At 42.4% G+C, this 21,445-nt stretch overlaps 1 protein-coding gene across 1 annotated transcript in view; it reads left to right on the forward strand.

The window, feature by feature from the left end:
- Window positions 1-1,004: 1,004 nt before the first annotated feature.
- cpne8 (copine VIII) overlaps window positions 1,005-21,445 on the forward strand; it is an 88,704-nt gene continuing 68,263 nt past the window's right edge. Inside the window, exons 1-2 of the mRNA XM_081356876.1 lie at window positions 1,005-1,321; window positions 17,021-17,061. Of these exons, the coding sequence (XP_081213002.1) occupies window positions 1,215-1,321; window positions 17,021-17,061 (148 nt within the window). The 5' untranslated portion in view covers window positions 1,005-1,214. The remainder of the gene's footprint in view (window positions 1,322-17,020; window positions 17,062-21,445) is intronic.

Consider the following 21,445-nt stretch of genomic DNA (forward strand, 5'->3'; position numbering starts at 1 on the left):
TGCCAAATTCAAAGATAACTATTACAATGGCGGACTACATCATCTTTCTACAAATGTTTCTCCTGGCTTTGCGATCCTATATTGGGGTCAGAAGAAGACGTTTAGAACACATTTGTCACAACTCGTCTGGATTACTATAGACGGAGTTTATGTTCGAGAAGAAGTTCGACAATAACCCCGCCCCCAGTCCCCGACGTAAGCATGATGTGGTAAAAGAATGGTTCTAGTCCAGCAAAGAGTTGGTGCCGCTTTGGAACCAATTTCCGGTTCTTTGGCTGTCGAAGCACAAAGAACTGGTTCGCGAGTAGGCACCGGCTCCGAACCGGCACTAGCACTGCCTTGGTGGAAAAGGGGTAAAAGTGTCAGCTGGTGCTTGTTCCCCTTTCAGGTTCATGTATAACCTGAGACATTCCCTTTCGAGGGAACCTGCGCTTCGTCCTCTTGCCATACTTCCTGCATGCCTGAGAGCTGCTTGCTTTAGCCTATCAAAAGCTGATGCTGTTATGTCACAAGGTGGAGCACCAATCAACATTGGACTAGTTGCACATGGGTGTTCCCCAAAGCATCAGATGGGACGGAGCGTATCGTTCCCCTCTCAAGGAACCATGGTTACATGCCTAGCTGAGACATTTTCCCCTGTGTGTGGGGTAAAAGGCCAACCTTGCCACCTAATACATTTATAAGATTTGTAAACAAATAAACATTTTAAACAAGCATTTGGGATTTATTTTCACACAAAATCTGTTCAATGTTAAAAAACAAAACAAAACAAAACAAAAAAAAATTCTGCAATCATACACAACGGGAGTAATGAAAAGCACTTTTTTAAAGGTGTGCCTTTAGCCCCGTTGTACCCTAACCATGTAGAGTAGCAATACTTTTTTGTGTGTGAAATGTAATGTTTTTGTGCCAAACTAAAATGAGAAGTTTATTTTTTAACGTTCTAAAATCCTAGAGATGTGATAGAAATTGATATATCTAGATAGTTCAGTGAGTACACAGTTACAGTATACGCGCTGGATGATTGTATTTGAGCGGATGGTTCACGCATCTTGCTGGTGCGCGTGACTGACAGGAATTCTCTCGCGCGTGGACTGACCGCGCGCCTGTGACGTCGCGTGTGAAGCGGTGTGACTCCCTTACACACGCACCCACTCCAGATCTACGGAGTGAAGGATGCTCGCAGTGTCTTTCCCTAGCACTCCCCCAGCACCATGTCCACAGTGATGAGCGGGTTGGTGAATATGGCGAGTCTCGCGGATTTCGAGCCGCTCGCGGGAGTGATCCCCGCCACTAAAGTTGAGATCACCGTGTCGTGCAGGTGAGTGACGCGCGTGGCTCTGGCAGGAGTGCATCTCAATGCACACGGTGCTTCTGTGTATCAAAAGACTCAAATGCGATGGCTGAAAATTTGAGGGCTGTATCAGCATTTTTTCATATTGCATATTTCCAATTAGTTGACAGTCTTTTTTAAATGTGAATTCTTGCTCATAGTAATGTGTTTGCAAGGCTCTGCATTTATAAAGTTCATTATTTAGTGTTTCATTTGTTATATGCGTGCATCGTTTGATTTCAAAATAATCAGCGCGTGCTTAGCCTATATTATAACAAATCATAATTGTGCGTAAATCATGAAGGGTAATTTAGTGATGTTTCGTTCAGAAATATTAACACGTTATGAAGCATGCATACACAATGCATTAGAAAGGTATTTTATAGACATTATGATTATTCATAATACAATTTTTCAAGTGCATACTGCATTAAAATACATGATTTAGCACTTGGTGTTGTCCATGTGTTGTAATGCATTAAATTCTTCTAGAAGTATGTATTGTATTAATACAATTACAATTAAGTACAATTACAATGTATTAATAGTCTATAAGAAGTATGGCTCTTATGTACAATAACGTGCAGCTGACTAAAATGTTTTATATGCATCTATGAATCCACAGTGCATAAAGTGTTATAGGTTTGCGATGCACATCAGACAGCTCTCTGTTCTTCAGTATTGCATAATGGCATCTATCAAGCGTTGATGTCTTGAGAAGCAGCGAGTTTTTTCTATTTAACTTCCTTTAGACCTCGGAATTTAAATCAGATGCTTTGTTCACAGCACACAATGGATGTGCATTGATATGTAAAACTCTATAATAACTAGAGTAATTCAGTCTATTCACCTTCACTATTAAAATGCAACAGTATCCACACCTGATATGAGAGAGCAGGGCTCTGCTGTGTGTGTCATTTTCAGGGAGGAGAAATGTAAATTTAGATTTATCACATGAAAAATCAGCTTTTGCTCAAGATTTATTAGTATTCATTCATGAAATGTATTAAGTTCTGATTTGTACCTTTGTAAACATCACTTCACTGTAAAAAATGTTAAATGTTTTAGTAAAAACTGTGGTTGCCAGAATTTACTGTAAAATACAGTAATGATATTTCAGGCATTACATGATGGTATTTTGGTAACTGTATTTTCTTCATATTTTTAAAAACATATTTTTTAAACTATATTTTACCATAAAAAAGATTTGTCTTGTTAAAATATATATTTTCCCCCAAAAAATGGTAGTTCATAGTTTTTTTAACTCTATGAAGTTCATTTTTACAATATTTTACAGTGAAATTATATGTAGGTATTTATATTTAAAGAAAAAAAACTTGCAAGAAAAATGTATGTTTTATAAAGCATACTGTATTGTTTTCTTTTTCTTATTAGGAACATTATCAATTTTAACAATACAATAAATTGCAAAACATAATACAGTAAAAGTACAGTATATTCATTTTTAATAATAAAATATAACAGAATTATAAAAAATAATATTTTAACTTAAAGGTTTTCACTTATAGTTTAACCAATTAACAGTTTTTCTTTAGCATTTTTACATTCCTCCTCTTTTAAAAATGATTAATGGGTATTGTGTATGCAATGTGTCATCAATGTGTTATCTTTTTTTTCACCATTTATTAGAAAATTGTATCTTTATTGTTCAATTTTAAAAGAAAAAAGAAAAAGTTTGAGTATGCAGATGTATATAAGGGCATCAATAGTTGTGAAGGTGAAAACAGAAGCTATTTTGGGCTTGAGCAGTGAAGAGGGCTTATATCGACTGATTGACCTGTTCCGTCTGAACGTGTTGAAGCGGGACCCTCCGTGTTGGAGGTCGTGTCAATACACACTGCCAGAACAAGAGGCAAAGAGAACAAGCAGGACAAGTGTTTGTTAGCATCATCTCATTAACCGTTCAAGACATATGTGTGATTATTGAGAATTAATCAGTACATGTGTGTACTGTACGTATCCTGCCTAATTCATACTCAATAAATGATCATGAAAAATGTTAAACAGTAACTGTGCTTTTTGTAAAAAGCTACTGTAAAGACTTTTAGTTGGTCAACTGTAAATAATAAATTATTTAAAAAGACAAAACTAATTTTACTCCAGTCTAAAACATTTTATATTTGTTTCAAAATAATTCCTTTTTACAAATATATATTTTTCATTTCTTTATTTGTTGAAAATTTGTATATAATCTAATTAAATGATGTTATTGTTGTTTAACACTGAACAGCCAGAATGCATTATTGTCCTGTTATCTCTGTAAAGCTGCTTTGAAACGATCTCTATTGTATAAAGCGCTATAGAAATAAAGCTGACTTGACTTGAAGAAAAAGTCAGCAAAATCTCCTCCTCTAATGCCTAAAACATTATCACAGATTTTTTTTAAAGATTTTTTTTAAGAAGAGATAAAAAAACTACAAGAACTTTATGTATTGAAATACAACATTAAATTGGTTATTAAACAACATAATAATAAAAAAAAGAAATCAATGTAACTCAACAACATATCTTTGACAATATTTCCTTAATCCTCCATTTAAAATGATACATTTCTAATAATGTCCATTAAGAGCATTTGGACACTAGATTAGGGTCCAATTCTCACTATTAACTACGACTTTTGCCTGAATAAACTCCTAATTACTTTTAATAGTTAGTAAGGTAGTTGTTAAGTTTAGGTATTCGGTAGGATTAGGGATGTAGAATATAGTCATGCAGAATAAGGCATTAATATGTGCTTTATAAGTAATAATAATCAGCCAATATGCTAGTAATATGCATGCTAATGAGCAACTAGTTGATAGTGAGAATTGGATCCTAGTGTTACAGAATGTTTATCAAACATATTTAAAAGCCATACTTTCTCAATCCTGCTATTTGGAATCAGTATGGATTTCATGTGTTATTAATACTGTTATAATGTCAGTCTTGATGCGCTCGTCAATTTGGTGATCTTTACCGAGTGCGAGTTTTTACCGGGACTTTCCATATTAAAGTCCCTCGGGGGGCACGTCCTCATTAGTGCCACTACAATTACATTCCTCATGAATTATTCCTCAGTGTTGTGCCACCACGCTCTAAATATGAATGCGGAACGAGAACCAGAGAGATCCGGAAGAGGACCAGAGATAAACATTGATTAAAATCATAAGAGGACCGGGAGTGTGAGTGGAAGTGATTGGCAGTCGGGCTGGTTTGTGACGGAGAGCGTTTAATGTGTGCTGGGATTTGAAATGGGAATGTGCTGTTTTGTGGGGGAACGGCCGTGTAAATGTTTAATGAGGATATTCTGGTTTTGGAGCGTTTGCTGTACTCCAGATACAGGGATGTTTGGGCTTTGCTCTGTAATGGCTGGGTCTGCCTTTCTCAGGTGGCACGTGGATCTGTGGCGTAGAGAGGCGAGACTCGTGTTTAGTCTTCAAATTTAAACCATAAGTGTTCAAAGGGCCTTTCTGGGTATCATAAAGTATATATAAACAAAAGTACAGTATATTTCGTATCTGCACATTCTCTGAGTATTTCTGTGAGCTATCTTTAAGTCAGTCGCACGGCAGTGGGAGTGAATGGTGGTTGATGACATCAGCTGGACAGATTGGATGGTGTCAGCTGCACAATAACTAAAACTCTTACCTAACATACTTTCTGTGTACAGTGAGGAAAGGCAAGCACATTATTTGTGTAAATCGTGTTGTTCGTGCGTTCGAGCTTCTGTCTGCGTCACTTGAGTGCCTGAACATCAATAAACGTTGAGCATAGAATCAGTTTATGGACTCAATTGCAAGAGTTTTTGAGATTAGGTTTATTTTCTTCATTCCTCATTTGGGCAGTTAGAGTTATGGGTTATATATTAAATGATGGTTGTGTTATTGGTTATATGTTCATTGGGGTTATAGGTCTGTCATGTGGACTCTTATTTTGATATTCTGTTCTGTTTCCTTTAGTTCCTGTTTCCCAGCTCTGTTTAGTTTCGGGTTCCTTGGCTACTGATTATGTCCTCGTTTGTTTCTACAGTTACGTGTCTCATCTCGTGTATATATTCTTCCTGTTCTCTTACGAGAGGTTCTCTCGTATTGCATAGTTGCTTACGCTACGGGAAAGCCTTTCTTTCTCGAGATACTGAAGCCAAAAATTATCCTTAATTTTTATAATCTTGTCAACGCAGTGCGGCAGCCTGCAGACCTAGGGCAAGCTTACTAGCGTGCCCATTGGCTGCCCTGCGGCAACTGCAGCAGCCTACCGCTGAGCCCTTGGCGTGACGTCACGACCAATGAGCGCGCTTGGCGCGCTTAATGCGTCACAGCCCGCGAAAAGGGGTGTGGCTTAGCGTATATAAACAGGGCTCGGAGGCTGCTTCTCTGATTTCTGTCTTTTCAGCGAAGCTCTACGCATCGCTGCTCTCTGAGGAAGCCGCCGTCGAATCAAGCGACCAGCACGCCGAGGATCTCAGCCTGAGGACGCCGGCCGCCTTCGCCGCCTTCAGCTTTCCCTGCCTGCTTCGCTATCCGGCGAATATATCCTTTTACTGCTCTGTGTTGTATGTGTTTGTGTGTTCGCCCCGCGACACACTTTGCATCTAAAAGAGCGCGAGGCGTTGTTGCAAATGCCTCGCTCATCCTGTGGCTCGTGCAGAGCCGCGCTCAGCGACGGAGACCGCCACGTGATCTGCGCTCTCTGCCTGGGTTTCGACCACGCAGCCCGCGCCCTTCACGGGCGGCTGCGAACAGTGTGAGGACTTGCCGATGTCGACCCTGCGGGCTCGACTCGCCATGTTTCACGATCCTCCACCTTCTCCGGCTGCCTCTTCCGGGCCGCGTAAGAAAAAACGCCGCTCTCAAAGGCCTTCCGAGCCGGTGGTTATAGCTGAGCGCTCGCCGGAGCCCCTCCCGCGAGCCTCGCTCTCTCCTTCTCCCCCGCCCTTCACCGACGCGCAGCGGCCGGCCTCTGCCCGCACTGCCGTCGCCTCAGGGGATGAAACAGACCAGCTGGTTACTCCCCTCTGTCAAGCCGCGCAAACGGCGCCGCTCACAAGGGATGTCAGAACGGACGGTCACGGGCTATAGCTTCCTTTACGTTACAAGGAAGCTACCCCCCCCCCCGGATGACGCACGCCCTCTCCCCCTCTGTTCGAGCCGCGCAAGGCGCCGCTCACAAGGGATGTCAGAAGTAGACGGTCACGGGCTGGCTTCCTTTACGTTATAAGAAAGCTACCCCGCGTCTCGGTCGCGCGCGTCACTCTCCGGCCACCTCCGTTTCTCACACATTTCTCAGTCCCCTCCTAGCTCAGGCGACTAGAAATATCTATATTGCAGTAAACGAGCCTGTTATACACGCACGCCTGCAAACAAACGATGTCACAGCACATAATGACATCTTTCCGCTCTCTCTCCCTTTGTTCGAGCCGCGCAACTGCGCCGTTCTCAAGGGATATCAGAGCGGACGTCACGAGCACCGGCGAAAGGAGGAAGAGAGAGTGTTTTCGTCCCGCTTAGGCCGGACTTCCTCCAATCCTCGCATATTTCTCAGTCCCCTCTAAGTTCAGGCGGCTGGAAATACTATTATTGCAGTAAACGAGCCTGTTTTAATACACGCGCGCCTGCAAACAAACGCTCGGTCATATGCCCGCACTGACTGGACGCTCATGTGTGCCCCTGTGGCTCAGTGGCAGAACATTAGACTTCCGCACCAGAGACCCGTGTTCGAATCCGGCTCTGGCAGCAGAAAAGCTTTTTTCTGCTTGCTTCTCTCGAGCTCGCGGCCAGCTTTCTTACATACAGAAAGCAAACCCGCATCTCACGGGATACATATTTCTCAGTCCCCTCTAAGTTCAGGCGGCTGGAAATACTAATACTGCAGTAAACGGGCCTGTTTTAATACACGCGCGCCTGCAAACAAACGCCGAAACGAAACACGACGCTCGGTCATATGCTCGCACTGACCGGAAGCTCATGTGTGCCCCTGTGGCTCAGTGGCAGAACATTAGGCTTCCGCACCAGAGACCCGTGTTCGAATCCGGCTCTGGCAGCAGAAAAAACTTTTTTCTGCTTGCTTCTCCGAGCTCGCGGCCAGCTTTCTTACATACAGAAAGCAAACCCGCATCTCACGGGATACATATTTCTCAGTCCCCTCTAAGTTAGGCGGCTGGAAATACTAATGCTGCAGTAAACGGGCCTGTTTTAATACACGCGCGCCTGCAAACAAACGCCGAAACACGACGCTCGGTCATATGCTCGCACCAACTGGAAGCTCATGTGTGCCCCTGTGGCTCAGTGGCAGAATTTTACGCTTCTGCACTGGAGAACCGTGTTCAAATCCGGCTCTGGCGGCAGAAAATATTTTTTCTGCTGTCTTCTCCGAGCTCGCGGCCAGCTTTCTTACATACAGAAAGCGAACCCGCATCTCACAGGATGGTGCTTGAGTATTTATGAGCGTCTAAACATATGAGCCATCAAAGCATTTGCTCTATAACGCCGATGGTGTTACAAGTGTAGAAAATGTGCCCACTCCCATGTGCTCACTGCTACACACAAACACGGTCCCCATGGTAACGCGTTCAGAGCGCTCTCTCATAAAGCGGTCACACGCCGCTCGAGTAATAAGTGTAGTAAATGTGCCCACAACTCTGTGCTCACATCTACCTGTAACTCGCTCTGCCACTCGGTTACCCCGGGCAACAGCGGCTCAAGCCGAGGGTGTTATAAGTGTAGAAAATGTGCCCACTCCCATGTGCTCACTGCTTCACACAAACATGGTCCCCATGGTAACGCGCATAGAGCGCTCTCTCATAAAGCGGACACAAGCCGCTCGAGTACTAAGTGTAGTAAATGTGCCCACAACTTTGTGCTCACACCTACCCGCTGCTCGCTCTGCCATTCAGTTACCTCGGGTCGCACACCCTCTAAGCTCCCAAACTCTGGCCGTGTCATAAGTGTAAACTCTGCGCCCGCTCAGGTGCACGCGCACTCACTTTTAGACATTACAATCCCCACGCCGCTTTCGCGCCAGGGGTGTTTGTCAGCAAATCGCGCTCCATCCTCTGGGACCGAGCTACCGAACGCTGTACAGCCGGCCAATACTGTTTACCAGCCCCCGTGTTCGAGCACCAGCGGCGCGCACGCCGCTCCATCCTCTCTGATACAGGTTCCCCAATCCCGCGCAGCGCGGCGATCTGAACCCAGAGACCATTCGACCCCTAGCTATGCATGCGGAAGCATGGGAAGCTATTCAGGGCGCGTCAGAATGGGTGCTGAGTACTATAAAACACGGCTATTCGCTTCAATTCGCTCGTCGCCCTCCGCGCTTTCTAGCACAGACGGAGACGAAAGTGAGTTCAGAAGCTGCGCACCTGCTTCAAGCCGAAATAGCGAAGCTACTGCGCAAAAGGGCTATAGAACAGGTTCATCCTTCTCTAAGCGAGTCGAGCCTTTACAGCCGCTACTTCCTCGTACCCAAGAAGGACGGAGCGTTAAGACCTATTTTAGATCTGAGACATCTGAACAAAGCCCTCATGAGACGGCCGTTCAAAATGATCACAACCAGAAAAATCCTCGCGCAGATTTGCCCAGGAGACTGGTTTATCTCTCTCGATCTAAAAGACGCATATTTTCAGATCCAGATAACTCCCCGTCACAGGCCATTCTTGAGATTCGCCTTCAACGGTCGAGTATATCAGTACACAATCCTGCCCTTCGGCCTGTCTTTGGCACCCCGTACATTACGAAATGCATGGACACGGCTCTCGCTCCCCTGAGAAAACAGGGAATGCGAATACTGAATTATCTGGACGATTGGCTTATTCTAGCGCTGTCAGAGACGGAACTTGTGTCTCACGGAACAGCGCTTCTCAGCCATCTGGAGGATCTGGGTCTCTCGGTCACTGGACCAAGAGCTCGCTATCGCCCCGTCAGTCAATTTCCTTCTTGGAATAGAACTGGACTCGGTGGCTATGACGGCCAGACTGTCGGAGCAGCGCGCGCGCCGCATCCGCCTCCTCGCCGCATCCCTCCAAATAGGCAGCCGGGTTCCGCTGAGGACATTCCAGCGTATCCTGGGGCATATTGCCTCAGCTGCAGCAGCGCTCCAGCTGGGCTTACTGCGCATGCGCCCGCTTCAACGCTGGCTGAAAGCGCGCGTGCCCCACCGAGCCTGGGCGGCCGGCGGCTTGCGAGTCAGAGTGAATCAGAGCTGCTTTTCAGCCCTGCAGCCCTGGCTGGCAGCCGAATGGTATCACACAGGAGTGACTATGGGAGTGATTTCACACCGGAAAGTTGTCTCGACAGACGCTTCCAACCTAGATTGGGGAGCGCTCTTCGAAGGCAGACCGGTCTATGGCCGCTGGTCAGACCAGGAGAATCTCCTACACATAAACTGTCTAGAGATGCTCGCGGTCGAGAAAGCTCTCAAACACTTCCTCCCATTCCTCCACGGTCACCATGTTCTAGTCCGCACGGACAATACATCGGTAGTGGCCTATGTGAATCGCCAGGGCGGTGTCAGATCAGACGCTCTGCACCCTGGCGGAACGCCTCCTCGTGTGGGCTCAGCACTCTCTGCGCTCGCTGAGAGCCGCGCATGTACCTGGCCACCTGAACGAGGGCCCCGACAGACTGTCCAGGGACAGCGTTCCCCCTGGGGAGTGGTCTCAACACCCCCAAACAGTCCAGTCACTGTGGCGCCGTTTCGGCAAAGCGAAAGTCGACCTTTTTGCGTCAAAAGACAACGCTCATTGCCCAGAGTTCTTCTCGAAGAACGAGGACGCGCTGGCCCAGACCCGGCCCAGCGGCCCGCTGTATGCTTTTCCCCCGGTCTCTCTGCTGCCTCAGGTCATCAAGAGAATCAGGGAAGCGCGCCACACAGTGCTCCTCTTAGCCCCATACTGGGAGAACCAAGCTTGGTTCCCGGATCTAATACAGCTGGCAGACTCAGCCCCCTGGCCGATACCGGTGAAGAGAGACCTTTTCTCTCAAGCCCGCGGCTCGATATGGCATCCCCATCCAGAGTGCTGTCTCTGCATGCGTGGAGCCTCAACGATTACACGCTGATCTGCCAGACGGGGTCATGAACACGATCATACAATCTAGAGCCCCCTCTACGAGGCGGCTCTACATGTCGAAATGGTCAGTGTTTAACCCTCTGAGGTCTGAGCTGTTTTCTGGGCCCTGGAGGTGTTCTGACATGCTCTGACATTTGTGGTTATTTCTGTTACTTGTGACATTTTCATGGCTAAAGTCTAATTACACTGTATTCAGCACAAACTCTGCTACAATAATATATCAGCAGCATGTATGTAAAAGTTTGTAGTTTTGAGATAATGACATTTATGCGTGGTTTGTGAAAATACAAAAATTAATTCTCACTGAAATAAGGTCATGAAACCCATACTGATTATTTCTTCACAAGACTTTTGAAAATTGTATCACGTAGCCTAGAATATTTGCTCTAAAACTATGTGAGAATCACCCTGACTGCTCATTCAGAGAAGACAATATATTGATTTAAAAATTTTACGACGTGTTTTGTGTTAGAAAGCAATATGCGAAGGGGTGGATCACCTCATTAATATGAAAGCTTTCCACACCTGAGAAAGACAAAGAACCTCCCTAATGGCCCTATTAGGAGCTTATCAGGGCCCATCATTCTGACCAACCTTGCACAAAGAATGAGGAGATTTAAAAAAGAATGGCTTTTAAAATTGTTTGGATTTATTTACAACACAACATAATCTAAAGATACACAACAAAAAAGCACTTATTGAAGAAAGAGACCTTTGTGCCATTCCTAAAAACATTGTACATACCTTTCATTTTCTAAGGTGTTTGATTTTCACTTTACCATGTTCATGTACAGAGACATGTACTGTGAATGTTGAAGTCAGCAGGACTCAGTGGCATCTGGGCCCTGAAAAAAAAAGTGAACATACTGATATCAAGAGAAAGGCCTGCACGATTTTGGGAATACATTTTAGATTTTTCTTGTTAAAATTGCTTTTTAAAATTCACAGAATACACACACACACTCACACAAATGTTTCCAACAATATATAATGAACACCAGGTTTGTTGTGCCTTGTAGGTATAGGCTATGCGCAGTGCTGCATAAAATAATAACAATATAGCAGCCTATATATATTTTCAAAAAGATTTCAGTAACAACTAAGCTAGAGAAAAATATATTGATTATCATGTTACTTCAAATGTTTCCATTCGTTATGATGATATGAAATGAGATAATAGTAAAAACATGAAGCCGTTTGGAGCGTTTTGCTTTTCCAAAATATGATACATTCAAACGCGATCGCGATCAAAAATATGATACATTAAAACGCGATCGCGATCAAAAATATGATACATTAAAACGCGATTGCGATCAAATATAAAACATTATGGTTAGGCCTACCATATACATATCTACGTTTGAGCAGATATCCACAAACACAGTAACAGTAAACACGGGTCTAAATATTATAATATTCACCATATATCTAGCAACAGTTCAACTGCAATGTGAAATTTAGCTGGAAATCTTGTTGGTTTTATACAAATTACTTAAACAGAGAATATTTGTTTTCGTTTTGAATCCGATCATTTAAAAGTACACACTTAAATGTTTATAAAGGTGTATGGCTCATAAATGTGTAACAAGTATTCGCTGAGTTTTGTTTCAGTTTATAGACGTGCTCAAGAAAAAAAAGTTCACCGCGACGGAGAGGCAGAACGCACACACTGTTTATTTTCTTTATTTTACAAAAGCACAATGTTTTGATTTGATTGGAAGTGGACACATACAAAAGTAGAAATACCACAGATTCTTTTTTTATATTTATTTTTTCTGTATGACCATAAATGACGGAGAAATTTAAGTTTAAAGTGCTACAATGTGGAGAAAATCCAGCAAAACGCGCCGGCGCGTTTGTCGACCTCAGAGGGTTAACAGATGGTGCACTGCTAAGGGGCTCGATCCACAGACATGTGGGGTATCGCGAGTACTGTGTTTCCTTCAAGAGTTACTGGACGCGGGCAGGTCCCCCTCCACGCTCAAAGTCTATGTCACGGCCATTTCAGCGCTCTCTGTTCAGAGCTGGGCCGCGCATTAGGAAGGAACGAGTTCGTCATCCGCTTCCTTAGAGGAGCCAGGAGGATGAACCCCCCGCGACCCCCCTCGGTTCCTATGTGGGATCTTTCACTGGTCTTGGAGGCCCTGAAAGCGCATCCCTTCGAACCCTTGGAAACTGTGGATATGAAATACCTCACGCTCAAAACCGTTTTTCTGATTGCACTGTCTTCAGTCAAACGAGTGGTGGAACAGCTCTTTGTTTCGTTTGGCGGGCGCACCAAGGGTCTCGCCGCCTCGAAACACAGCCTGTCCAGATGGATAGTGGACGCTATTGCTGCTGCTTATGCGTCTAAAGACCTGCAGTGCCCATTGGGCATTCAAGCTCACTCCACCAGAGGCATGGCCTCGTTGTGGGCGTGGTCCAGCGGGATTCCCATTCATGACATTTGTGCAGCGGCAGGCTGGGCCTCCCCCTCCACATTTGTTAGGTTTTACAACCTGGATGTTCCCGCCTTGCAGGCGAAAGTGTTATCAGTCTAAGTCTCGCGTATGCCAGCCCACTATCTGTGCGCGGGCTACGTTGTGTGATTTAGCTCTACTGGTTGAGCTGCATTATGCAGGGAATTGTCAGTTCGGACCGGCCGTGCCGCTCCTAACCCCCTAGTGTGTGCTTATGTACGGCGCTAGCCCTCTTCGGGCCGCCCGGCTCTCTGCTATCACGTTCCCCGGGCTCTCCCTGGGACTCATTCAGTGGATGCTGGGCGCGCACGGCGTTGACAAGGGCGTTCCCGTAGCGTAAGCAACTACGCAATACGAGAGAACCTCTCGTAAGAGAACGTTTCGGTTACTCACGTAACCTCTGTTCTCTCTAGAAGAGGGAACGAGTATTGCGTAGCCCGCCGTGCTCGCACCACGAGCTCATTTCGCTTCATGCGACAGAAACCAGAGAAGCAGCCTCCGAGCCCTGTTTATATACGCTAAGCCACACCCCTTTTCATGGGCTGTGACGCATTAAGCGTGCCAAGCGCGCTCATTGGTCGTGACGTTACGCCAAGGGCTCAGCGGTAGGCTGCTGCAGTTGCCGCAGGGCAGCCAATGGGCACGCTAGTAAGCTTGCCCTAGGTCTGCAGGCTGCCGCACTGCGTTGACAAGATTATAAAAATTAAGGATAATTTTTGGCTTCAGTATCTCGAGAAAGAAAGGCTTTCCCGTAGCGTAAGCAACTACGCAATACTCGTTCCCTCTTCTAGAGAGAACAGAGGTTACGTGAGTAACCGAAACGTTTTGCTCTATTCTCTGCCTGTTATCGTCTAGTTTAGCATGTAGATTCTCCTATATTCTCTGTAGCGTGTGTTTCTGTTTGTTTGATTTAAGATTATGTCCATTGATTGTATGAGTTGTGCATGTTGGATTGCTGCCACATCTAAGGTCATTGGTTATATATTCATTTTTGGGTTATTGTTTATTGGTTATATATTCATTTGGACCTGCTATTGTTATAGGTTGTGATTTTGGGTGTTGGCTTATATGTGGGCTCTTATATAATTGGCTAATTATTCAGTTGCAGTTTTACGCTGTTGATTATATATTCAGTTTAGCCTAAGGCTAATAGTTATATATTCATTTGGACCTTTGGGTCAATGGCTATATACTGTATGCAGTAATATACATGTATTGAGTTGGGTTCATGATTGTTATACAGTATTCTGTTGGAGTATTTTAAGCATTTTTTAAATATGAAGTTTATTCGCATTGTATTGACGCTTTAAAGTACTTGCGTGCTAAAACACCACCAAAAGTTATTTTTTGCAGCTTGTGTTTGAAATATTATTATGTTGTGGAAATTGCAGTAATTTGTAAGAGACAATTTCTCACGTTGATCACACGAATGCGTGTGTCGTTTATTTTAAAAGGAAAAACACAAGAGTCAACAAAAGCGTTGCCAAGCGCCCCACGTCATCACACATTCAGAACAACACAAAAGGACCGTAATACCTGAACAGTTATGAAGAAACACGTTAAGAACAAAGTGCTGCATTTACAATCAACAGTGTATAGAACTACGCTTAACAACAAAGGTGAATTATGTATATCACAATCACTACAATGTTATATTTTTTATTTAGCATTGAAGTAGGCAAAGACTGTTTTAATATAACAGCAAAGCTATGATCATCAAGGATACAAAGAATTATGTCTACACAATAAAAAATAATAATAATAATAATAAAACATTAAGTTGAAGCAAGTTTTTATTGTAAATATGTCAATTTACATCTTTTAACAATTTTTATTACTGAGTAACATGTACAAATACACTATATGAATAGGACAATATAAAGATAAACCGGTACCACTTTATTTTACAGTGTCCTTGTTACATATGTAACATGTACTTTACCATAGTAATAACAGTAAATTATGCATAATTACATGCAACTAACCCTAAACCAAATCCTAACGCTATAGTAAGTATTAATTTTACTCAGTACTTAAATGTATGATCAGCCTGTAACACAGACACTTTAAAATAAAGTGTAACCAATAAACCTTTATAACACTTCCATATTTAAAAACAATAAATATGCAAAGAGACAAAAACACATTATGTGCTTTCTTCTGCTTCAGTGTGACAGAATACTTTTGTATTCATGCCATCAACTGCATGTTTAAGGAGCATGCATGTCATTTATTCAGAAACGTCTTGGTCCTTCATACAGAGCAACTGAACAGAATAATCTGAAGATGGATTATTCAAATCTTCCATCAAGTGATTCTGTGAAATAACCCAGAGAACAACAGAGATACGACTGTAATAAAGTGCATGCACAAGTAAAGCACTGTAAAGGTGTAAATTGCGCATCAAGCGTAAGAAAAAAGATTAGCAACATTTACTGTTGTTTTGTACTGTACTGTAAGTGTAATTCATGTATTGTTAAACTGCAGCTTCACGCTAACAAAATAAATATGAATGTAAATTTAATTTACACACTTAGAAAATAAATATTAATATAAATTGAATTTACAGTGTATGTACACTTCCACAAATCGTACCCTGCACATGCAAATCTTTTTGGCATCATCATCAACTTTTAAGTTGTTATATAGTGGTTTTCTCAGCACAGATTGTTTCAGAGCAGTACTTTCTAATGTTTATTTGAAGGGAAAATATGTATGAATAATGAATGTGTTTGTGCCCCTATTCAGCTACAATTACTGTAAAATAGTGTAATGCACCTACCTTGGAAAAACACTACTTTTTTATAATGACCTTCCCAGTGTTGCTTTATTTATTTATTTATTACATGTTGTATTTTACAGTACGTTTCACAAGACGTATTTTGCTAATAACAATGTTTTCACCACACGGATAATTGGTGATGTATTAATTCTGGCTTATGGGTTAATGGTTAAATATTGTATGCAGTTGGGGTTATGTGATATATATTCAGTGTATGGGATGTATTTGGGTTATTGGCTTTATTCCGTTGGGCTTATGGGTTATTAGTTACAATATATTAAGTTATTTATGAGGTAAATATTCAGTTAGGGTTTGTGTTGATTATATTAATTTACGTTCATAGTGTATACAGTGTATTCAGTTTGTGTTTATATTATGGGTTATACTATATTTAGTTAGGGTTATAAAGAACGTAATTCATTTAGTTGTTTAATCAGATGACTTACAGATTTTATATTGGTTACGTATTTATATATCATGTGCGAGTTCAAATCATGTTAATGAATAACTTAAACTTATGAATAACTTATGAATGTTGTGTAATCATATTTGTGAGAGAACAGTTGAGAACAATAGAGAAGAATATTGAGAAGTATGGAGTGTGTCCAGTGTTCTTGCCATGGCATCCTTAGACTTTTTTTCCCCCTGCCTTATCGAGGTTTTACTGTGAGAGATGTAATGATTCACTTTGCGCTGTCAGAAGAGATCAGTGTGTGTGTGAGATTTCCTTCAGTGATCCACTGCCTGATACTATGCTATATCACATTTCTTTCTCTCACAATGTTACACTGATACATAATGTCCTGGATTGCTGTTTGTATTAATTTATTTGTTGATTCATATAATTCCTGCAATTAATGAAGAGCTCATCTAAATAAGACAAACCTCTGAAAACTACATTTTTCAGTCAGAGCTTCTCAGACGCTCGGCACAAAGTGATCCCTGCAAATGAGATTGAGAGTGATATCGCAGATTCACTTTCTAGTCTCTCTTGTGCGTTTGGCACAGTTTCAATCACGACTCAATTATGACACTGTGATGCATTGCCATGCGTTGAATCACAATGATGTATATTTCATCTTTGGCAAACCCTGCCTTACTTGAATGTTCGTAACGGCTGAAGATGAAAGGATGAAACCACTGACATATTTCCACCAACATGTAAGACTTGATGCCGAGTGTGTATTTGTATCAAAACTTTGTGTATAATTGTATTTAAATGTAATTTAACATATGCTAATTAACATTATTCATTCAGAGTTCATGCTGTTAGGTTAATGTTTTATTTAGAGTAATGGAGAGCTTGATTTTCTTTAAAACCCTTAAAAGTGGACTTTATTAACTCCTGTTTCTTCATTTCTTTCTTTCTACCACAGAAACCTCTTGGACAGAGACACCTTCTCAAAGTCTGATCCAAGTAAGCCTTTGGTTTCACACGTCACATTTTAAGAAGCTTGTCCATTTATTCTAGTACGCATTGAAATGTTGTAGGTACAGATATGGGTTTATCTGAAAGCTCACGTACCACTAGCACATCCCACTGAAATCACAGTACTAGAAAAATGCAGTTAACACACTCATCAGCAGCGCTCTGATCCCCGTCGGGAGCGTCATTAGTGTGTGAAATCTTACCTGCCTGCCTTAATGCTTATGCTGTTTTATTAGAAAGCTTGTGCATGAAGCAGAAATACAAATGGGAATAATAATAATGCTGCATATAAAAGAAGATGCACATGCAGATACAGCAATTTCCTTCATATGCAGGAGAGTATTATTCGCATTTGTATTTGTGTGTGTGGTTTTGTTTTGATTGCATATTCACGTGTCGTATGTTCACGTGGGTTGCAACTGTATTGTGTAATCCAGATGTTGTGTTCAGATACATTCACAGCTTTAATGAACATACAGATGCGTTTGACTGCAGGCTTGCATTGTTCATTCTGCTGTATGGCTGATTACACTGACTGTTTCTGACACACATACACACACAGACACACACACACACACACACGCTCACATGCACATTATATGCTCTAAAAGGTTTTGTTTCGATTGTTTTTTCTGCTAAGAAAATTCTATTTTCATCTTGAAATTGGGCCAAGTATTAGACTGATTGCTTCCTTTAAAGGAGTCACACCTTTGCAACATTATATGTCTGGAAGTCAATATATAATAACAGACTTAATTTAGTATTTTCCATTCTCTCTCTGACTAATCGTATTAAACACTGTTTTTTTTTTTTTTTGTTTTTTTTTTTTGCCTTTAAGACTTCTATATGCAAATGATCTCTCTTTTGATTGGCTTAGCCCCATATGTGGCTAAGCTCTAGGTGTTCTGAGGTCTTTGAAGTTTTGGGAACATTTTGAATTTGGAACATTAAGCACAAAGTATACTTTAAATTTGACGTGAAAGCCAAACACTTTGAAAGTTTATAATGTGTGCGTGAACACAGGTTGTAACATTTCTAATTTTGGTTACACACTAAATGAAGGGGATCCATTCATCTAAGATGAGAGTTAAGTGTATTTAAAGTTTTGTGAGATAACCCAAACCATTACTATATAATTCACAAAAGCAATATTATCAGCAACTCAATACAACAAGAAAGAGGATTCTTTATGCAAGAACTTTTCAGTTCAACACAAGTTCAGGTTCAGGCAGAAATAAAGTAAATTTCTCACAATACCAGAAGTAGTCCAGGCAACTGGTGCGTGTTTACAATGTTCCAAAAGTTCAATAGAAATCCATGAGTAGAAGTCCAACTTATAAGGGGTCCAAATCATAAATCAACCACCAGTCCGGGAAACAAACAAAGGCGTAGCCGTAGAATTAGAGCACAACAAAGTCCAGATGAAGTGTCCAAATAGAATGAAGTCAAAAAAGAACCCTCTAAATAAACAGGCAAACACAAATCAAAATATGCAATTGACAAATACAATAAACATAGAATTACAAAATATACACAACTTACATTGAGCTGTAGAACCAATAAGGTTCCTCATAATAGGGTTTCTTGCGTCGATCTCAGTTGAGCCAAACACTCAAAGACATGACAATACCGCCTAAACATTCTTACTTGTCTCTTTTAAAAGGATAGCCCTTCCTATAGAAACCTCCCTAGACCCCCTTGAGGTGGGGAGTAGCATTACAATACAAAAAAATGGAACAGCCTTTCAGAACTGTTACACACCCCGCCCTTTAGAGAAAGGTTAGACATAACCGTAAAACTTTTTCAAATTCTCTACATGATAAGTTTCAATCTGCACGGGGTTAGCTGACACTTCGACTTTATAATTGACTTTGTTCAATTGCCTGATTACCTTTGCGGGTCCTCGCCACTTCGGGGCCAACTTTGCCATAAATGCATCCCCTGCCCGAGACACTGGATGAGTACGAACCCAGACAAGATCTCCCTCTTCAAAAGTTTCTTCTCGTCTCTTCTGGTTGTAGTACTTCCTCTGTCTGTCCTGAGCTCTTGCAACATTTTCTTTAACTCTGTTCAATAGGGATTGTTGGCGCTCAATGACATTGTAGGCAGAATGATCAGGATCTGGATGATGATACTGGAATTGATCCATGGGTCCTTTCAATTTACGTCCTATGGCAATTTCCGCTGGAGTGTATGCAGTACTCTCTTGCCACGCAGAATTGATTGCAAAACGAAATTCATGAACCCACTTATCCCAACGCCGATGGTTATCTTTGACATAAGAGGCGATCATGGTTTTGAGAGTGCGATTCACTCTCTCGGTTAAGTTGGTTTGTGGGTGATATGCCGTGGCAAGTTTTTGAACCACTCCCCACTGCTTGCATGTAGTGTTCAGTAGTTGGGATGTGAACTGGGGTCCCCGATCCGACACAAGGTAAGTCGGAGTTCCCCAGCGAGTAAAAATCTCCCTGACAAGAATGTCCGCTATGACATGCGTCTTCGCTGTGCGTAACGGGAACACCTCCACCCACTTACTGCAATAATCCACGACAACCAACAAGTACTCATTCAGTTTTGAGCTTTTAGGAAAAGGTCCCATGAGATCCAAGCCTAACATATATCCAGGTTCCTTGATGGGTGTAGACTGCAGCTGTCCAGAAAGCTTGTGAATGCGGGGTTTATACTTCTGGCAAACCTGACACTGCTTGCAATAATTCCACACATCCTGTCGAATTTCTGGCCAGTATACCACATTAAGCAACCGACGTAATGTCTTCATACGTCCCAAATGTCCGCTCAGTGGGTTATCATGGGCAAATTCCAGGAATTTCTGACGGAGATTTGTGGGAATGACTACTTGCAATCTGCTACCTTTCATTGAGTCAGGAATGCATCGGAACAAAAATTGATTTTGTACAACGTAGTGGATGTGATTTGGGTCTTGTGGGGGATATTTTGCTTTTTCCCATAGATCCTGCAGTGCTTGGTCATCCTTCTGTGATTTTTCTAACTCATCCCAGTCCACAGAAAAATCCTTACCCACATCCTGAGCACGACATATTGCAATTGGGCTCGGGAGATCCTCTTCAGACAAGGCACGGGATAATGAGTCGGGAACAACATTGCATTTGCCTTTCCTGTATTGCACCGTGAAGTCAAGTCCCTGAAGTCGTATGGCCCATCTCATGAGTTTCGAAGTAGGTCGAGGGTGGTTAAATACCCAGAAAAGAGCTGCATGATCTGTGATAATTTGGAATTGTCTCCCTTCCAGATACTTCTGCCACCTTTCCACCGCCCACACCACAGCAAGGCATTCCTTCTCTGATACGGAGTACGATCTCTCTGCTCCCTGAAGTAGTCGCGATGCATATGCAATGACCCGCTCACCCAGATCCGATTCTTGGGTCAAAACAGCCCCCAAACCGATGTTGCTTGCATCAGTCTGTACTTTAAATGGTCTGCTAGGGTCTGGCGGTACAAGAACTGGGGCCTTTTGCAAAGCCTCTTTCAGCTTCTCAAAAGCAACTTGGCACTCATCATTCCAATTCCACAATGCATTCTTCCGCTTGAGAGCATGAAGAGGAGCAGCAAGTTCTGAAAAACGAGAAATGAACCGATGATACCATCCAGCAAGGCCGAGAAAGCGCTGAACGTCCTTCAAGTTTTTTGGTGTGGGAAAGTTCTTCACGGCTTCCACTTTAGTCACTTCTGTTTTGATTCCTTCTTCAGAAACCACATGTCCTAAAAAAGACAGTGATTTTTTACAGAGATTACACTTCTTAAGGTTCAGTGTCAAGCCACCTGCTTCCATTTCACGGAACACCGCCTTAAGATCTTGGATATGTTGTTGGATGTCTTTGGAATACACCACAATGTCATCAATATACACGAAGCAACATTTACCAAGCAAATCCTTCAATATTCGGTTCATCAATCTTTGGAAGGTAGCTCCTGCATTCTTCAGCCCAAAGGGAAGACGAATGAACTCATATTGATTATTCCTGGTAACGAAAGCAGTCTTCTGGATGCTGCAGTCATCCATCATAACTTGCCAATATCCACTCCTAAGATCTAAGGTGCTGAATATTGAGGCTCCGTACATTGAGTCCAAGATGTCTTGAATTTGAGGCATGGGGAATCCGTCTAATGGTGTTTTGGCATTCAACGATCGATAATCTACGCAGAACCGAACACTTCCATCCTTTTTTGGTACTAGGACTACAGGAGCTGCCCATGGTGAAGTAGACGGTCGTATTATGCCTTTGTTCAACATCGATTCAATCTCCCCATCAATGAAATTTTGTTTTATAATTGGTACAGGATATGGTCTTTTCCTTACCGGGATGGAATTACTAGTCATAATCTGATGTTT

This window comes from Scardinius erythrophthalmus (assembly GCF_964197995.2).
Source record: "Scardinius erythrophthalmus genome assembly, chromosome: 24".
Taxonomy (NCBI): Eukaryota; Metazoa; Chordata; class Actinopteri; order Cypriniformes; family Leuciscidae; genus Scardinius; species Scardinius erythrophthalmus.